At 39.4% G+C, this 20460-nt stretch overlaps 1 protein-coding gene across 2 annotated transcripts; it reads left to right on the forward strand.

Moving 5' to 3' along the window:
- Positions 1-43: 43 nt before the first annotated feature.
- On the forward strand, positions 44-20137 carry LOC135305345 (protein zyg-11 homolog B). 2 transcript variants are annotated; one of them, XM_064428884.1, is made up of 14 exons: positions 44-188; positions 5850-6015; positions 8364-9118; positions 11147-11287; positions 12501-12677; positions 12841-12905; positions 13507-13606; positions 13687-13737; positions 14259-14420; positions 14528-14575; positions 15210-15407; positions 15502-15554; positions 15784-15881; positions 18138-20137. In XM_064428884.1, exons 2-14 carry the CDS (start codon positions 5964-5966, stop codon positions 18326-18328), a joined length of 2091 nt encoding a protein of 696 aa, XP_064284954.1. In that variant the 5' UTR covers positions 44-188; positions 5850-5963; the 3' UTR covers positions 18329-20137. The 2 variants fall into 2 exon arrangements, with proteins under 2 accessions (XP_064284954.1, XP_064284955.1); XM_064428885.1 differs by lacking the exon at positions 44-188 and adding an exon at positions 243-306.
- Positions 20138-20460: the final 323 nt, after the last annotated feature.

Consider the following 20460-nt stretch of genomic DNA (forward strand, 5'->3'; position numbering starts at 1 on the left):
AGGTCCCACACACTCGTAGCAAGAGCGGCCGATGCTCCTTGCTGCGCAGTGGCCCCTTCTCCCCACACTTCGAGCCTTAAACGCGAGTGTTGAGGCTGCGCTCCCCGAGCACGGCACGAACCTGCGCTGGCGCAGCCCCTTTAAGGGAGGCGGGTTCTCCGGCCGGCTGAGTCAACATTCACTTCCAGGTCGGAGGGGTAAACACGGGGGAAGGGAGGGAGGGAAAGGAAAAAAACGAAAAGAGAAGGAGCCCAGCGACGGGACCGGCTGGCTGGGCGCTCGCCGGCGGCACCCAGCGCCGCGATGGTGAGGGGATGGCGGTGGCGGGCAGGGACGGGGGGAAGGAGGGAGGCGGGAAGGAAAGGAAAGGGGAGCTGTTCTCCTGCAGTCCCGGGGTGCCGGACCCGGCGCAGGTAGCGGAGGTGACCCCGGGGAAGGGGCCGCCATGGCGGCGGCGCAGACCCGGCTGAGGGGCTCAGGCCGAGCCCCCTCCCCTCCCTCCCGCCGGTACCGCGGCCGGGCCGGGGCAGCCCCGCCGTTCGTTGTGTAACCGCGGCGCTGCCGCCCGTTATGTAAAAGGGCGCTCGGGACCCGGCGGACGGCAGGGAGGGAGGCTCGATCCCGGCTCGGTGTGCCCGGGTGTCCCCAGGGCGCCGGGAGGGCGATGACGGCCGGGGCAGACCCGCCGCCCTGAGCGGCCCCTCACAGCTCCGTGCGCGGCCGAGCGCCAGAGCGGGGCAGAGCCCCTCGGCCGGCCGGCGTGAGGCACAGCCCGGCTCTGCACCGCCTGTGCCTCTCCGGCTCCTGCCTCCACCAGCCCCACAGCAGCACCTTCCACTGGGAATTGCTTTGTCCGGGGTCTGTGTTCCGTGTTCCAGCACGGAGCTGCCAAAGGAGCAGCCTTTCCCTGCTCCACACAGGCCGGAGCAGAACATATGGGAGCTGTTTGGATTGCTGCTCTGCTCCAGACATGAGTGTGCATATTTGCTTTTCAAGGACTAGCAGGAGCTTCCTGGGCAATCTAGTCTCATCCCTTGTCATTAAAAGCCTAATTTCGGTCAATCTCCTAATAAAGTTATGTGTCATTGTTATTGAAGTAGGTACATTTTGTGCCTGCTCTTGTAATAGAATTTAATTGCTTAACTATGTACCAATGTCTAAATTTATGGCAAAACTTCCAGTTCATGGCATTTCTACATACCTTTGTTGCTGTGCTGGCAGTGTGCTTCTCTTTAATGGCTTTTTTTCCCCTGTCTATAGTTTATATATATTGTGCTGTATTTATTTATAGGTAGCATCTCACCTTTTGATCTTCTAGGCTAAGAAAAGCTGGGTTTATGTCCTATTCCCAATGTGCTTTTCATCCCCAGAGTATTCTTGTAGCTGTTACCTTTAAACTGAAATGGTGCAGGTATATCTTAACATAAATAGCCCTGTGAGATCTCCTGAGTGTCCTGAAAGTTACTTAATCCTTCCTTTTTTTTGTTTTTTTTTTTCTTTTTTTTTTTTGTGCTTCTCCTGGCACCTTCTTTGGCTGCTTCACCCTGGTTTTTTTGTGGCTCAGCACACCACTCTGTAACTTCTAATTGATGAACTCGTATCTGAAGTTCTTGATATTAATATTGAAATATGTGGCCTTACTGTGTCGTTCTAATGGGGCACTATTTAATTTTAGACCTGGTGTGATCACTGCTGACTTTGTATCAGTAGCAGCTTTAATCTCTCTGTTCCCACTACTTGTGCCAGAATAGTTAACATTAAATTGGAGGTTTTGAGCATAATCCTTCCTTGAGTCTGGCTAATAAATCACCTACTTCTGTTTAATTCCATTTAACTTAATTTAAATAGGATAATTATAAAGCTTTCTTAGTAGCATAAATCATGAAACTGTTTATTTTCCACTGCCTTTCCTCTATTAGCGCTCAGAAGAGTTTTGATGGCTGTTGCTTGAGTTGCTATTTCTTAATTGTTTTAAGAACGTTCATTTTAAGAAAGTAAGTAAAGCTTTGGGGCTGTGGGGAGGTGGAAAACAGCTGGAAAACATGGTAGATCCAACACCATAACTGAGGCTCTAAATTGCCTCTTATTTTCCTGTTAATGCTTCGAGAGAAATGATCACCACAAATTGGAAAGTCCTTAACCCTGTACCCATCTCATCCTTTGAGACTTCAGAGAGGGAAAAGCAGGTGGGCCTGCCTTACAGAGGCTTTGCATGTCTGGGGTTTGTCATGCTGGGTCTGCAGTTGGGTGTAAAACTTGGGGAGCACATCACATCTAACAGATGTGGCTCTGTTAGAGATTAAATTGGTATTTGTCTTCCAGTGTTACTACTGATTTATTGAAGGGGAACAAGAACCAGCCAAAACAAAACACTACTGATGGCAAAAAAATTGGATTTTTAATGAGTCTGGGAGACAGAGCCTGAGTGAGAAAGACCCACACAGCAGTGGATTTTTTTCTTTTTTTTTCTTTCTTTCTTTTTTTTTTTTTTTTTGCTAAGCTAGGTTGTAATGACTGACAGAAAACAGTTATACCTGTTTCTTATTTTTCTTTAGGTATTGTTATATAAGCAGGTACTTGCCTGGTGATGCTTCCCCAAAGGAACAGGATTTTATTTTGATACCCACACTCAGCCACTATAAACTGGATTTATAATGTTTGCCTTAAGATTCTTTAACTTATTCCTGGTGCTTTAATGTGCTCCCTTAAGTTCTTTTTGCTTTTTAACTGCACTTCGAAATATGTGTTGAGTATATTCTAGTGGTATTTAAAGCTGATTCATGGAATTCTCAACAGAAAATGTGGAGGATAATGTTCTTTGGGAGAACCTTTCCAACTGGCGTGAGCTCGAAGCTGAGCTGGTAGCACCAAGTTGAAGCTGGTTTTGCATTTCAGTTCACCTCTGGGTTGGATTACTGTTAGAGGCCAGTAGCCAGGCAGTTTGCCCCATCCCCCTGCACACTTTTGGTTTGCCTTGATTATACTGAGCACTTTAAAAGTTTTTTTTTTATAATTAATTTAAATAAGCTTTTAAAAGCCCATCTAAATGCATTTATTAAACTTTTTATGCTATTCCACAAGCTAGCCAGGTTTTAGATGTGTCACATTACTCTCATATGTTTTAGTTAATGAAGGCACCCCAGCTTGCATCGTGTAATTCATAATTCTGTGGTTTGAGGAATTAATTTTTATTTTTGTTTCCTGGCCACTCAATTAATTTGATATAATGAAAGAAACTGTGAGGTTAATTGAAGTATCAGATAATGAAGATGACTATGAAAAAGGAAAATAGCGTAGTGGAAGTTCTACTCAAAAACTGCTGGTGATGTTTATTAAATAATTTAAAAAAATTAAAGTGCTCTGCTGGTTAACATACATTTATAGTGTCTCATTAGACAGAAAGTGAAGTGATCAGAAAACAAATGGCAGGTTTGTCTTCAACCTGACATTCAAAAGCAGAGCTAGAGAAATGAACCACTTAAATTCTGACCTTGTAAGAGCTTAAATACAACTTTAACTGGGCAATATTGTTTTGAAGTATAGAGGAGTGAGAAAAGGGATGCCTCCAGCTCACAGGAAAGGCTTCCAGACTGCATTTGAGTTTTCTATTTCAGTAGCAGCCAGTCTGGGAAATTGTTTTTAGGATGCTTGTCAGAGGACTTTATTAGATACAGATAAAAACATTTTGCCTGTCTGCCCAGGTTACCTCAGGAGCCTTTGTCAGGGGTGTTTCCTCAGCCTTTTGGCAGCAAGCTGAAGAAATATTACAAATGTCTCCTGTAATGGGAATGAGTGGAGTTAATAAAACCAGAACTGTGTTGTTTGCAAGTGTAATTGATCCCTGCTTGTGCTTTTTGTTCCTTGATTGTATGGAGATGCCCTGCATGAACTTCCAGAGGGATTATGTAAAAATTAAACTTGCATTTCCAAAGGACAGATTGGCCACTCAGAGGTACTGGTTGAAAAAATAGTTTTCTGAGTCATATGCCAGTGGCCTATCTACAGGGCTAAAAATTCTCATTGGAGTTTGTTCACTGATACATCAAAGTGTTTCAGCTTTTCTGGCAGACAGGAAGGAACAGTTCCAGGAGGAATGAAGAGACACAGTACTCAGATTTTGTCATCTTTGAGCATCAAATTAGAAACACAAGATCTAATGGAGATGTGGATGTCTTTGCTTCAATGGGAATGACTTTCGTACACCTTTGAGTAAAGATTCTGATTTTTGTTTGATTCATCAGCTGTCTTAGAAACCTTGGGTGTATGTATTGATTTCAAGTTTAAAAGGAAATTTTCCCATCTCATATAAAAACATGCACTATTTTAAAACAATCAAGCATGATTGCACACTACAAAGCAACAAAAAGAAACAAAACACATTCACAATTCCAAATTCTGTCCTTCATTTTCTTACAATTTTAAGATTGGAGGCAGCCAAAATCACCGTTTCCTGGTATGGGAGCAAGTTACATCACAAAGTAACTCCTGTTTTTGTAACAATACAATGTAATAATAAAGCTTAAAAAAAATGAAACTTAAGCACTTAGCAAAACTGAGTTAGAGGAATAAAAGTTGCATGTCAGAAGCTGCAGAAAGAGCTTGCATTTGAATAATTTGGCGATTTTATTTCCCAAGCCTGTACTTAAGTCTTCAGGAGCTATTAAACTGCAGTCTCTAATTGTTGTTAATACATGATTCATTAAAGGTAGACTCCATTCCATCTTTGCTCTAATGTGGTACCTCCCAGTCCTCAAATATATGCACCTTATTTTAGAAGACTTATCTCTGTAACCTTATTTATATTTCTTCTCCATACCCTTTAACATATTTCAGTACTCCTGTGATCAGCATGTTAGGCAAGCAAAGTAACAGAAGTTAAATGAGCTGAGAAAGAAAGGTGAAATTATCCAGAACTTTCTGTATGAAAGGGAAGCTACTATTTTTCCTACAGATGAGATCTGACAACAGTTGATGCTGTTATTTTCAATATTGTCTGGGGGAGTATGTACCAGTCACTCGGCCTTCTTTTGTGTGGTGCTGGGGATGATTCACAGTGCTCAGAGTCATTCTTTATGTTGATTAATCTGTGTGGCTGAAAACAGTAGGTTATTATTAGACATGGAATAAAAAAACCCTTTGAGATTTTCATGTATGAGTGTACAACCTCAAACTCTGAGGCAAAAGATCAAGTTTATATTCTGCCTTGTCCTTTGTACCCAGACTTCTGCTATAAATGATTTCCAGGTGCAGAGTGCCTGGAAAGAGGAAAAGGATTACTGTAATAGATGTTAGTTTATTGCTGCACAAGATTTGGAATTAAACCAGTTCTTTTTTGGTTTCATTTTTTGATGTGAAGCTCTAGCTGCCCTTTTCAGTATCAAAAATTGCTCCCATATATGCAATTTATCTGTAGTATCTGCATTTCTTATGTTGGTTGGTAGTAGACTTCTAATATCTTAAATGAAAGATGAAAATAAATATTTTAAATCCAGAAGTATAATTTGACTTTTAAATCTTCTTTCAGTCTCTCTTGATTGATTAATTCCCAATAGACTTCATAAATTAAAATTATTTTTCAGCAATTGCATTTCTTCCTCTGGGAACAGAAGCAGAGTTGAAAGCACAGCAGACGTGACTGGATGTGGTTCTGGGAGTCACTGGGGAGGGAGATTCCCATTGGTTTGGCCAGTTGTTCATTGTGTGACCTGACTTTGTGTGGCTCTGAGGGAGACATTTCCTCTTGTAATATTTGCCAGACTAACAAAAAAGACATTATAGAGTAATGGAAGGTTCACAGAAAGAATGACGTGACTAATCTCCTTTGTTTCATTGTGTTTTGCATGTGATAGGAGGAAGCTTCTCCATATTCGTTACTTGATATCTGTTTGAATTTCCTGACTGCCAACCTAGAGAAGTTCTGCACAGAAAGGCAAGATGGAACCTTTTGCTTGCAGGAGCCAGGAATGTTCCCTCAAGAGGTGGCTGATCGACTGCTGCAGACGATGGCATTTCATGGTAAAAACAATCATTTGTGGGTCAGTGGTGAACTTATGTCACTGGAATGTGACATTGCAGTTCTGCTATATTTTCTAGTAGAATCTGCTGCTGCAGCTGTTAAAACTGTGTTCTGTAATCCCTTAATAGAGAATTTTTGTTATTTTTGCTTTACACAGCTTCAGCTGAGCTTTGAATTGCCACATAGATCTAAATAGAAAGTTCTTAGTCTTTGTTTATGATTTTACTGTTCATTTATTTGAGCATTCTTCAATCTTCTTTCAGTCATTTGAGAAAAAAAAAGATTCTACTGCTTCTAGCAACAATACCTCTTGAAGAGCATTTAATTGATTTTTTTTACTGTGTGCTCCTGTGATTAAGTTAGAAAATAACCTTTTGATTCATTAAAACAGTTTCTCATCTCTGTTAACACTTTTATTGACATGGAATTATTTGTTTCAAAGCCCTCAGTTTTAGAGTGGTATAAACAGCTTATGGTAGTCTTACATTTTGTGTTCTGGCTTTCTGGTTCTGTGTCAGCATTTCTCTGAGGATAGGGCTGCCATCTTGGTTGCTTGTTTTAAGCATGATAAAATTTGTATAATAAAATTTCTTATCATGAAAAAGTAAAGGTATAAATTGTGCTAGAGTAGAGATAAGAGACCCGTTCCTTGAGATGCCAGAGACTTCTGTTAAAAAATGAGACATGACACTAGAAAAAGTACTGTAAACAGAGCAAACACCCTATTCTATAGGTGCAGATTTTATTTGGATCTTACTGGGTAAGTGATGGTTTTCTGAAGTTGTTCTGGTCAGAAATAACAGAAGGAATGGTCCTAAAAGAGACAAGCTCTTAAAAAAAGGGTAATCTTTAATATACACTACTTTCTGATAAGGAGTTATTTAGAGTTGTCCTGAGAAATCAGATTCAAAGAAACTGAATTACCAGCAACTTACTGCCAGTGCTGGAAGTGGTGAAGACACTTCCAGACACCAAAATACCACAAACACAGAGAATGCAGGGTAGAATAAAGTGTGTGGCAGGCAAATACAGTGTGGCTAAGATAGGCTAATCTCTTAAATGAAGAGATCAGCAAAAATTAAGAAGTAATTTAGTGATACTTTAACCAAACTGTAATTGTGTTAATTGCTTTTACTTTTTCTGCTCCATTCCAGTTGTTTCATCCCATATTTTTGCTTTCCCTGCAAAAGAGGAAAGTATTCCTCTGACTGCTTGGTCAGAAGTGCCTGAGGCATTTGCTCCTTAGAAAGGTATCTTTATATTTGCCTTTGTCACAGAGGCAATTACTAGCCCATGACTTAAATCCAAATTGTAGTGGCAATGATGTTATTATTCAAATATATTGCATTTTTGTTTCATTTTCTTTGTTAAGTATGTGTGAAGATAGGAGATTAAAAGCTAGGAATGTTGACATTTATAACCCTGTAGGAGCAAAACTAGGACGTGTTCTTCCTACTCCTTTTGTGTGGATGCTTGTGCAACTGTACCCTTCACATGGCTTTTCGTAATCCTTCTGTTGATAAGACACCAAGATTTCATATTTGCATATTCAATGCATTTTTAATAATTCAGGGAACTCAATGTATTGTTTCAGTTAGGATGTTGCCAGTGTCTTGCAAGAAAAAGCTACTTCTGCATTCTTTCTACCGAGTAAAAAGATACTAAACAAGATTGTTGCTTTTTCTTTTTTTCATTGCTGTCTTTTTCTTCTTCCCACCTTTTCTTGCCCTCTTCTTTCTATTCTTTGAATCATTTCTTAGGTTTCTTTCTCACATTCAGCTTGTTTCTGAGCAACACTCCTACCTTCATCATATAGAACTTAATTAGCTTAATTTAGTATTGGTCCTACTTATGAATTCAGTCAAATGCTAGATTATGTAGTTAAAGCAAGATGAGAACAAGTCATTGATAGGTGGTGCAATCTTGAGGTTAATGGAACTGTAGCCAGAGGAGAATTGCACTCAGAAATTTTGAAATTCTGCTTTTAGCACACTTCTAACCAGTTCAGTGAGAAAAATACAGCAAATGAGGGCAGCAGTCTAATTGTTTTTGAATCATACCCATATTTTATTTATTTTGTGTTCCATTTTCTGAACCAAACAGGTAACGTGCATTTACTGCTTCTTATTTATCTGTCCTATTCTTAAACCTGGAATTTTCCAAACATGACCTCATAATCTTCAAAGCGGAATCGCAAACGTAAGATTTTGGATCGGTGGCGTGACGATCCAAGTCAAACTACTTTGCAATTAATTTTCTCTGCCAACACTTTGTACCCTTTGGGTTCTTAATGTCAAAGTGGTGGTGTGTAACACTGGAGCCAAGCACTGATGCTGTTTTCCCACAGGGCTTCTGAACGATGGCACCGTGGGCATCTTCAGGGGCAACCAGATGCGCCTGAAGCGAGCCTGCATCCGCAAAGCCAAAATCTCAGCCGTGGCTTTCCGCAAAGCCTTCTGCCACCACAAGCTGGTGGAGCTGGATGCCACGGGGGTCAATGCAGATATCACAATCACAGACATTATCAGCGGGCTGGGCAGCAATAAGTGGATCCAGCAGAATCTGCAGTGCCTGGTGCTGAACTCACTGACTCTTTCTCTGGAAGACCCCTACGAGAGGTGTTTCAGTCAGCTCTCCGGGCTCCGCGCCTTGAGCATCACCAACGTGCTGTTCTACAACGAGGACTTGGCAGATGTTGCTTCACTTCCCAGGTTGGAGAGTCTGGATATATCCAACACCTCTGTCACTGACATAACAGCACTCCTCACCTGCAAAGACAGGCTCAAGTCTTTGACCATGCACCACCTGAAATGCTTGAAAATGACCACAACCCAGATTCTGGATGTTATAAGAGAACTAAAATACCTGAATCACCTTGATATTTCGGATGACAAACAGTTCACGTCGGACATAGCTCTTCGTTTACTGGAACAGAAAGATATCTTGCCTAACCTTGTGTCTTTGGACATTTCTGGAAGAAAACATGTCACAGACAAAGCTGTGCAAGCATTCGTTCTGCAGCGGCCCACGATGCAGTTTGTTGGACTGCTAGCTACTGATGCCGGCTACTCAGAGTTCTTAACAGGAGAAGGAAACCTGAAGGTTAAATGGGGGAATTAATTTCACTGAAAAAATACAGTGTGCAGGGAAAATAGAGCTAATTGTTTGTAACAAATGTATGTGTGTGTTTCAGAAGGAGGCTGTAGGTTAACTTATTTAAACTGTTTATTATAATTACTGGCTTAAGGTGAAATTCCTACTTAATTTTGATACAAACTGCTAAATTTACATAATGCTGTATATATACATATGCTACATATGCTTATAAGAGGCATCTGTTTTCTGTGCCTTTTCAGTGAACCTTAGATCTTGATTTTCCATATCTAAGAGAGCTGAACTTTGTCTTGTCTGAAGTCACTTAGTGGGATAATATTCCCTGGCTTCCAGACAGTATCTGGCATAAGTCAGCAATGTGTAAGGGGTGGAGGTAGAATTTGCATAAGCTTTGAGCAGTTCATGATTAACACGGCAGATACAATAAAGCTGAATCATTCAGCTGCTGTTATGCTCCATCACCACTGCTATTTCCTCTTACAATATTTCTGCCTATCTTGAAAGGTCTTCTGGTGATGAATACATCACCTGAGAAGCAATAACTTCGGATGAAAGACTTCACAAATCCTCAATTACTTAGCCCCTTTAGGATGAGATGATGTTTTCTGAAGTGCGTTTATTTATCTTTTAGAGCCAGGCAACAAGACATCATTCCCTGTTCTGTAAAATCTGAAGGCAGTTATTGGAGAATGAGCAGGTCAGAATTAATTAAAAAAAAGTTGTTTTAGACATGTCAATGGTATAACATCTTTGACACTGAGTTTTCCTTTCTGCTGTGTCTTGAGGATGATGGAAGCTGCAGAGGGAATGAGGAAGAGAGCCTAATGTCCATAGTTTAGTCTGTCTCCTGTGCAAGTCTAGTTTTCCACTTCAGTTTTAAAATTCAGAATGCTCTTGTTTTAGGCAAGTGGAGTAACACAGCTACACGATTTTGTATTTTTTCCCCCTGAAACGTTTGGCAGTTATTAAGGGCCAGGTCGCTTGAGTGCTTAGTTGTCACAGCTGATAGCCAAGTGTCTCAATGTTGAATTTCACAGAGAAAGCAAGTTCCCCTTTGGTATGATGATATCCAGCAACAGGAGGTTATACCTCATGTTTGATGTAAAATAATACAATGTAATCCTTGCTGTTCAGAATACTTGCTTCCTTGAACTGTCTGTGCCATGAAAAGGCAGGAAGGAAGAAGGTTCTAGTAATGTGAAAGTCACAATGGACTTGTGGCACTGTGGTTAGCAACATGCAGTTTGCATTCCTTTTTTTTAAGGCATAATTGTCAAGAGACTAGGCTATGATTGGTTTTATTTCCTTTTTTTTGTGACCTAAATTCATTAGTAATTCTACTGAAATATTCAACTGCTTAGTCTAGATACTGCTAAAGAGTAAACAAGACACAGAACTCGTGGAAACAGCAGAGGTAAAATATTACTGTCTTTACAGCAGCCCTGTGCAATTTGATTATGAGCACTAGGCAGATATTATAGTTGAGAACATGAAACCAAGTGGAAATTTTTCATGTAGGGTATAATTGGCTGTACAACATGTCAGTAAACAGGGTTGCTCTGTTCTAATCAGTGGAGAATATAAAACAAAATCCAAGATGCTGTCAGTTCTCTCAAGGCTGTAATATATTCCTGATATCAGAAGTTTGATAAAAATATGCCTGTCTACAATACAGGCTGCACAGACTGTGACACTTCATATATGAACATTTTGCTTTTTTTGTATGTGCCATGTTAAGTAGAACAAATTCTGCATGCTGCCCTAAGAATTTTTAAAAAGTGATTGCAGCAATGATTCATTAAATAGTAGGACTGAGGAACAAACCAGTTACACAATTTGCAGTTATAAACAGAAAATATCATTAAATGGAAACCAGAGCAGCCTGGCAATCGTTTGCGTACTGAAGGACTTGGCCAAATCACTGTCTTTGAAACTGCAGCTTTGCATTTTTTGAGAACAAAATTTTGAAAGTAAAATGCTGACATCTTGAACTAAAGATTATTTCTGTATTCACAGGTGTCAGGAGAAGCAAATGAAACTCAGATTTCAGAAGCACTGAAGCGGTACAGTGAACGGGCCTTCTTTGTGAGAGAAGCACTCTTTCATTTATTCAGCCTGACACATGTAATGGAAAAAACTAAGCCTGAAATTTTAAAGGTAAAATAATAGTTTTGATGGTTGTTCCTGAGCTCACCCCCAAAAGCCTGGTATAAATTAGTTTATAAGCTTTTTACCTTTTTGGTTGTGTTTTTTAAGATTAAAATTGTAATGCTAAAATAAAAAAAAGAACTATTTAAACATGAGTGATGTAGAAGATGCCCTGTAGTGTTTTATGTTAGGCAAAATTATTCTCTACTAACAGAAATTATCTAAATTTAGTAGTGTGTAAATTAATTTTTTCACGTACCTTTGATTATGATATGAAATATTCTTCAGATGCTGAATTCTGTCATTAGATGGTATCTGTTTGGGTTCTAATCAAAGGTGTGTCTACTCTTATTCACCAGACACAGCAGTGTCTTCTGCTGATGCTCATGAAACAATAATAAGGAAAGAATTCAGTGACAGTTTCTCTGCTGTCACCTCCAGTAGGGTAATGGGTGAATGGATATTGTTAGTGTTCTGTATGGGGCTGTAGCCTGGAGCCCAGAAACTTCCTTAGAAATCCATTCTAGGCATTGGCTTTCCATGTCTAGAACGTCAGAGGTGGTTTAAGTTTTGTAGGGATCCTAAAAAGAGGCACCAGTAGGACATGTGGTTTTTATTTTTCTTATTCTGTTCGATGTTGAACAAGTGGTCTTAAATTTTCTGCATCAATATCAAAAAGACTTTGTCAGTCAAGACAACAAGAAAAATATTATTATTAAGTGTTTATTTAGTGAAATCACAGTTAACATATATAGCCAAAAACATCATTCAGGACAAAGCTGCAAAAAATCCTTCCTGACCTAGCAGCTCAGGATGTGATTCCAAATGGATCATCACCAAACAACAAGGCACTACATCATTAGCATTGCACTGCAGAAACTCTGTCCTGTTCATTCACCTCTGAAAGGGTTTGGTGATTTTATCCCAACCTGGCTCTTTCTAGGAATTTCTTGCAATCTGTGCAGCCTCTTCTTTGAGAGGTTGCTACAAGCTGTGCAAAAGGACTTGGAGCAGTAGAAGTTGCCAGCTTTGAATCGCTGAGCAGAAGGAAATGTTACTCCTTGAGAACTCAAATCACGCCAGATGGATTTCTCACTCAAGTGCAAGGGAGGCAGGAATTGGGTGCTGTGAGTCACTGCTGTGGCCTCGAGCAGGAGGCAGATTGTTCTTGGGTGTGCGTGCAGATGTGTGAGCAGCTAACTGGGCCCACCTTGTGCTGCAGCTGGTGGTGATCGGCATGAGGAACCACCCCCTGAACCTGCCCGTGCAGCTGGCGGCGAGCGCCTGCGTCTTCAACCTCACCAAGCAGGACCTGGCGGCCGGGATGCCCGTGCGCCTCCTGGCAGACGTCACCCACCTGCTGCTCAAGGCCATGGAGCACTTCCCAAACCATCAGCAGGTACAAGGCAAAACCTCTCTGCTTCCTGTGCCGTCCTCTGTCTTGTGGGTCTCAACAAAAGGCTTCTCCACATCCCAGCACTTCATGGAAATATGTTCATAGCAAGAAAGTGTTCTGAAATTTGTGCTTTTCTAATGAAGCAATTATTTTTCATTTCTCACAGCTGCAAAAGAATTGCCTTCTTTCACTATGCAGTGACAGAATCCTTCAGGATGTCCCATTTAACAGGCAAGTTTTGGATGTCAGTTGAAATCAGTTGTAGCATTGCAGAATGTTTTTGTTCAGAAGCTTTGTTTCTGGCCCCAGTCTTGCTCAGTTTAAATCATTCCGGTGTGCTGAATTTATCTGGCCTATATTCTTTTAGGTTTGTTGACCCATATATATATATATATATATATATATATATATATATATATATACATACACCATTGAGTGTAGGTCTGAAAAAATCCTTTGTTGTACAGGGGTTTTTTTTAACTTCACCTGGATGGGTCTATCCTTAATTCCATGTAACAGATGTCAGCATTTCTCTAGGGTTGCTCTTTGCAGACATTTTTCTACTCAAATGTTTTGTCCAAATACTTTGAAGTGTGATGATCTGCTGTTTCAGAAGATTGTGCCAAATTTTCCTGCCTTCTTTGGCAGCACTTTCTGTGCACTCAGATACCTAATTAAAAGTAAGAGACCCTAAGTCAACAGCTTAAAGCTGACAGAGGCTCATATAATACTTCCAATTTCACTATGTCTTTCTGCTTTTTATGGTATGAAGTATACTTCTGTTGTCTGACACTTATGAGATTTATGAAAAATATGATTTTTTAACTTCCAGGTTTGAAGCAGCCAAACTTGTTATGCAGTGGCTGTGCAATCATGAAGATCAAAACATGCAAAGGATGGCTGTAGCCATAATTTCCATTCTTGCTGCAAAGGTATGGAATTAAGCTTTGAGATGATAGGATAACATTTCTAAAGTCTAAAATAATGTTGATTTGCTTTTGTTTGTTTACAGCTTTCAACAGAGCAAACAGCTCAACTTGGTGCAGAACTCTTCATTGTTAGGGTAAGTAGGTGGTCTCCTGCCATCCCATCTTCTCCAGCTGTTCATACTAGCAGTATTCCTGGAGATACAAAGTAAACATAAGGAGATAAAATTCTAAGAACATATTAACATGTATTCATGTGAAAATTATTTAGAGGGTAAGCCAAAGTGGAAAGACTTGACACAATTAATGCAAAGTAAGAAAGCAAGACATACCTTGATTTGAAATTCATTGTTTGAGATGAAAGATGCTCAAAATGAGAATACTGCTGTAAAGGTTCAGAGTTCTGTGAGTGGCTTTGTGCCATCTGTAATACCCCTACAAATGTCATTACTGTAGAAACAAGGAATTCCTTTAGCAGGCTACCATGCTCAGAGCAGAGGTAAAAAGTTTAATAGCCAGTTTATTTTGTGTAGTTTGACTCTAAGCATGTATATCTTTTCTCTGTGTATAAATGACAGCTACGCATTGCCCACTTAGTGTAGAAAAAGCAGAGGAGTTAATACATATGTTGATATTTTGATGTTTTTTTTCCCCCCAGCAACTTCTACAAATAGTTAAACAGAAAACGAATCAGAATCTTGTAGATACCACCCTCAAGTTCACACTGAGTGCACTTTGGAACCTCACAGATGAATCTCCAACAACGTGTCGGCACTTTATTGAAAACCAAGGGCTAGAACTTTTCATGAGAGTCTTAGAGGTGAAGAAGGGGGGGCTTGGTGGTGGATTATCAACACAGGTTTATAATTAAAGCTGTTTCAATAATAAGCATAAATGTTTATTTGTTTTTGTTTCTTCTCTCCACAGTCTTTTCCGTCTGAATCATCCATCCAGCAGAAAGTTCTTGGACTTTTGGTGAGATGAAAAAGAGAAATAGTCTGAAATATATAGTTCTAAAATTTTATTTTGAAAGGATTTTTTTTAACCCTATGCTAATATGAAAAATTAGTTTTTCATATCCTAATATTTTTACATTCTTCTGTAATCCTTATAGTGTGTATTATTTGTAATCAACATGTTTTTGGACTGCTTTGTGTTTCTTCAAAAGTTACATTGAAATTGATGGTTAGAGTAAATAAAAAGAGCTTTTCAGAAAGGAGAGTGAGGCTTCACATGAGTCCCAATGCAAAAAGTAGGTTGAAAGTCAGCGGAATGAAGAATTTTGTACTGCTGAAATTTTTTTTAATTTGGCTTGAGAATGTTAATAATAGCCTTTGATTTAGTGTAATCTAAATGTTAATGGCATAAAATCACTTAGGAGAAAACCTCTTTGTTTTGATGCAAATTCCTGCATAGACTGGAAACATTTCCTAAAGCAAAAGTAGTATTTTGGCATGTGGTGGTCACCTGGATGTAGAGAGATCTCATCTGAGTATTTCTGTGTCTACTCACACAATATGGTTCAAGTTCGTGTTTATCTCCCTCACACCATCTTCTTTCTGTTGACATTTTCTCTTTTTTTAAATTATTATTTATTTCCCCATTCCAGAATAACATAGCTGAAGTGAAAGAACTCCATTCTGAATTAATGTGGAAGGACTTCATAGACCACATCAGTAAATTGCTGCACAGTGTGGAGGTGGAAGTCAGCTACTTTGCAGCAGGGATTATTGCTCATCTGATATCTCGAGGAGAGCAGGCCTGGACATTAAGTCGCAGCCAGAGGACATCTCTCCTTGAACAGCTGGTACAGAAATAATGGTGAATTTTATCACAGTCTTGTCTATTTTTTTTCAATGTTTGTATTTAACAGTCAATTTTCTTGGTTCTGTATTTTACAGCATACTGCCATTTTGAATTGGCCAACCCCAGAATGTGAGATGGTGGCTTACAGGTAACTATTGTCTTATCTTTTGATCAAGAGTTTGGGGGGAAAAAAGCATACCACATACCTACTTGCAGGTAGTTGTCTTAAATGAGTTTTAGCTGCAGCAGACCAACCTCCTAATGTTTATCAATGTCTGCTGTAGTTAACACGTGGCTGAATGAACAGACATATGACCTCTGAAGCAATAGTATCTAGTAATAAAGCAAATAACTGTTTCTTTTTTATTTTTTAATAGGTCTTTCAATCCATTTTTCCCACTACTTGGCTGTTTCATGACACCTGGTGTCCAGTTATGGGCAGTGTGGGCCATGCAGCACGTCTGCAGCAAGAATCGTATGTATTGAGAGAATATTACCCTTAAAATTCTTATTTTTGGTATGTTATTCACTAGCATGAAGTGGGAAAAATAAGAATTTCTGGGGTATTCACTCCTAATCCTCTGGAGAAACTACATTTGGGGCTTGACTAAATGGGGCAGAGCAAGAGAGTAGTAAAAGTTTCTTACATCTCTTCTATAGCTGAAATTTTACTGTTAGATGCATAGTGTTAATTCCAAAATGTGGATTTGTTAAGATTCAACTACATTTTTTGCTTGCACATATGTTTTTATTCAAATAGAATATGCAAATATTAATGCTGGGCAACAAATTCCTTTTAAATTAAGAGCAATGACCATGGCAGGTAGCAGTGTCTTACTATGGGAACAGAATCTATAGTTATTCCTCATCTCTAATTGCCTCTTTGCAGTAACTTGCTGTGACATAAATGTCACTTCCTTAATCTCTCTTTCCCATCTGCAACATGAGAAGTAGAATGATTTGAGAGCATCTGATGTAATGCACAATTGTTGGGAAAAGGAGATAAATCCCCCAACCATACCTAAGTGTAGGAGAGGATGAACCTTCCTGGCTTTTAATGTTGGGGTTTTTTTGACAGAAATTTTTGGCATGAATATATCTATATAAAGCAGATTTCTTCTAAAATATTTAAAGTGTTTTCTGTGCCAGTTTTTAATCTCCTTAATGGCAGTATATCTAGGCTTGTTTATCCCTGTCCAATAAATCTCTATTTCTGCAGTGATAAAGCATCTATTCAGGAGCAACCAATAATATATAACTGCACACAGAATACTGTTTTGCTGTCCTTCACAGGGCTCATAAATATGCCACTGTTCCCAGGGTACTGTCCAGAATCTGTAAGATTTTTCATGATGAAGTCAGACTGTTCTGTCAGAATTGTTTTACTGGTCAGATCTGGATAACAAATTACAAATAAGGCCCTGTAATTTCTCTTTGTGCCTCAGTCCTGTTAACTTTATGTTGTCCTGTTTGTTCTATTTATTTTTGGTATTTTGTTTGCCCTCACATCTAAATTTTTAACATGCTACTGAGGTTTGTATTGGACTGCTCCTGACTTGAGACCAAGACAGAATTCCTTTCGTTCTGATGGTAGTTGATGCCAGAAGCTTCTGGACAGAGTTGCAGAGAAACCAAATGTTTGGTAGCAAATGTAATAACCTACTGTGGGGGGAAAAGTGTTTAATTCTGAAATATTTGGAAGGAAAATCTTCAGCTTTTGGTGCTTGGTACCTGGAAAGCTTTTAGTAGTCCTGGAGAGGAGATGCTTTTTCTTTTGACTTCCCCTTATAAATGACAGTGTAAAATGGTCTCTAAGTAATTGGTTTAAGCTTTTTTGTATATTTTTTTATTCTGCTGCTGTTTGTGTATGTCATAGTCACCTCAGTGAGGTAACCTAACTAAAATATTTGTAGTGCCACAGTAAATGTGATCCCCAGAGAAATGCTCAACATCAGCATTAAAACAAGTCTGGTGTTGCATCACTGAGATGAATGGTGAAATTGGGCCTGTCTGAGGTAATGTTCTGTGGATTGCATTACAGTCATCCTGACCTTTCCAAAACAACTTCTGGAGCTTGCACATTGCATTCACCCTACAGCTCTTTTTATAGCTGTTCCCTGCACTTAATAATGCTGCAGCTGATGGGGGTGTGATTTCAACTTACTGAATTCCAGAATATAAGTGGAAGAAACCCTGGAAAGGCATTTGTAGCAACTTATAATTAATGAGAGGCCACCATCTATATACTTAGCAAACTATAGGAAGGAACTAGTTTGTATTTTCTCTCCGAGCCTGGAGGCCTCTGTAAATGATGTGGAATATCTGATAGCATTTTTTGGTAACTGTTCTGTACCAAGGTTTTTGGGAAAGGAGCTGTCATTACCTGGATGTTCATAGACACTATAGTGCTTTTGATTCCCATTTCTTCTGGTTTGTTTATGTGCATTTTAATGCCTGTAGAGGAGGTGGGGGAAGAGAGAATACTTTGCATATTGCAGGGCACTTTCCAGTCAGCTGAGACAGACTGGTAAGAGACCTGATTACAGCTGGAGTCCTGTCCAAATAACTCTGTGTTGTCAGTTAAAGTACTCATGCACTTCTGTGCACACTTTAGGGAGTGTCTTAAATACTGCCTAGTGACAAAAGTGGATTTGAATCAGTGTTTACAGTACCTCTTACCTTTACCCTAGATAATTCTGGTTTTAATTCCCTTTTTATAATCCTATTACAGCCGCCAGATACTGCAGTATGTTAATTGAAGAAGGTGGTTTGCAGCATTTGTACAACATCAAGGAAAATGTCCACACTGATCCCCATGTCCAAAGGATTGCTGTTGCCATCCTGGATAGTTTAGAAAAACACATTATGCGCCATGGCAGACCACCACCGTGTAGAAAACAGCAACAAAGCAAACCAAACTGAAAGCTGCAGGTAGAGGAGTGTAAAGTATTGTCTTTGTAATAATCCTCTCTGATATGTGTGTAGTTGGAGTAACTTATAATATATTGGTCACCATTAAAGTGATTTGCTGGTAACTGTGGTACCCAATCCATGTGTGGTAACCTTGCTGAACGTCACCTTTAATGGCAACCTTGTACACAACTTGTAAAGGGTCACAGCTTGAGCTGGTCATGCCTGCAGGGTTAGTGCTGGTTACCAGGAGATGGGACTTGGACAGACCCATGTGCACAGCTGGAAAGAAGACTTCAAGGAGTATCTTGTTTTGTGACTTCTGAGAGAAAAGGCTGTTCCATCCTTGTGGTTGCTGTTCTTAACACTGTTCACCAGTTTGGTGTTTGAATAAAACTGTGTGTGGTTGTGAGATCAACACTTACAGACTGAAACAAAAGTCCATGCATGCAGGTGACAGAGAGACTTGTAACTAAGGCGACCAAAATGTCCATTGTCCCTTCTAGACACAAATGGGGTCTTCAGCTTCCTTTTCCTTTTGCCTGCAAGCCATGTTCTTTTGTTTTCCTTGCTGCTGGGATGATGCCTTTTCACAGTTCATTTCTCCAGAGTCCTCCCTGCTCCTGTCAAGGTGGGGACCAGCATCACATTCAGGGAAAGGGGAAACCCATTGAAGTAAAGCAGTAGAAAGGGAACTAAAATGAGATAGTACTAAAAGGATGCTTGAGAATTTAAATTTTATAACAAGAATGGGGTTTTTGTGTGACTACTTTTGGTTGTGTGTGATATCTTTCTTTTGTTTTTAGAATACTCATGGGGATAGGAGAAGGCTGATTAGAGCAAAGACCTGACATGACTTCATCATGGAGGGGGTTGCATGTATTCATAGAAGACTGGGATATTTGGTCACCTTATTTATAAGAGACTAACGATTGCTTTCATTTTCTGTAAATATTCTGTGAGTATTGTGCAGTGAATTATATTTCCAAGCCATCACAGTGAGTGCAAAGTATCACCCAATGTCCTGTGTAAGCCCCGTGTCAATTGAATTGTTTTGTGGAGTATGAAATTTTACATAAAGATGCTAATTGTAACAACTTATTTCTTTCTTGGTTACCTTTGGGTTTCAAACCATGTGTTGAATGAAACATATTGCACAATGTACAGATGCCTGATAGAATGCAAGTGATGGAAGCAAACTGCATGTCCATTCAAATTCAATTTAATTTCAGGTGTTGTTTTTGTTTATCTGCTTAGTCTCCATATTTCCATGGCAACTGATTGATATTCAGAGACTCTTCTGTAAATATTGGGTAATTGAATTTAAAAAGAAAAGTTATGTTTGGTAGCTTACCAGCAGAAATGGCTTCTTCATGATGACTGTATTTTACTATTTTTAAATCCTTCCCCTCCCAACTCCCATCCTTCACATAAAAACACCACCTCTAATCTTCAATAACCTAATTAATATGTATTTCAGCAACCTCAAAAGGTACTGATCCAGTAATTTAATCGGTGTTGTGTAATTGTTTTTTGTACTAGAGTATAATTTTGGCTGGCATCATTTTAATCTGTGGATCTGGTTATATAAAGTTTTCTCCATTCCAACAGAAATTCAGCTGGCTGTAGCTTTGAATTATGAAGGTGGTTTAAAAATTAAAAACAACCTACAGGCTTTTACCCACCACCCTTCTAAGATGTCTGGTATGGAATTTCCTTTACATTAAATGGAACACAAAACTTGTCAAAATTGGTGTCAATAGAATGAATATAAATCAATTGCTACAAGATTTTAAAATAAAGATGACAACTCTCCTTACAGTGCTGTCTTTTCCTAATTAACAGGAGAATTTGCTGAAGCAACTTAACTGAAAAAAAAAAAATTACTCCTCCTTGCAGCACAAAATGCAAGGGTGATGCTGGCATCAGGCCAGATGAGAGATGTGTCACTTCATGAAGTTCTGCAACCAGCAAGGTCAGAGATGCTAAATACTCATTTTCTTTTGCTGTCCCACTCTTCAGGCAGTCAGTGAGCGGAACTCTCTAAAGCTGAAAACTCTGCATGCCTACAAGGTATAAGTGCACTGTATCTATTTGTGTATGCCACTTAGAGAAAGGTCTCTTCACACTCCTGTGCAGCTTCA

The sequence above is a fragment of the Passer domesticus genome, chromosome 7, assembly GCF_036417665.1.
Source record: "Passer domesticus isolate bPasDom1 chromosome 7, bPasDom1.hap1, whole genome shotgun sequence".
Classification (NCBI taxonomy): Eukaryota; Metazoa; Chordata; class Aves; order Passeriformes; family Passeridae; genus Passer; species Passer domesticus.

Coding starts and splice junctions, on each gene's coding strand:
- LOC135305345 (XM_064428885.1), top strand. Junction 9,119..11,146: donor CAGGAGAAGGAAACCTGAAG/GTTAAATGGGGG, acceptor CTGTATTCACAG/GTGTCAGGAGAAGCAAATGA. Junction 13,607..13,686: donor TTTCCATTCTTGCTGCAAAG/GTATGGAATTAA, acceptor GTTTGTTTACAG/CTTTCAACAGAGCAAACAGC.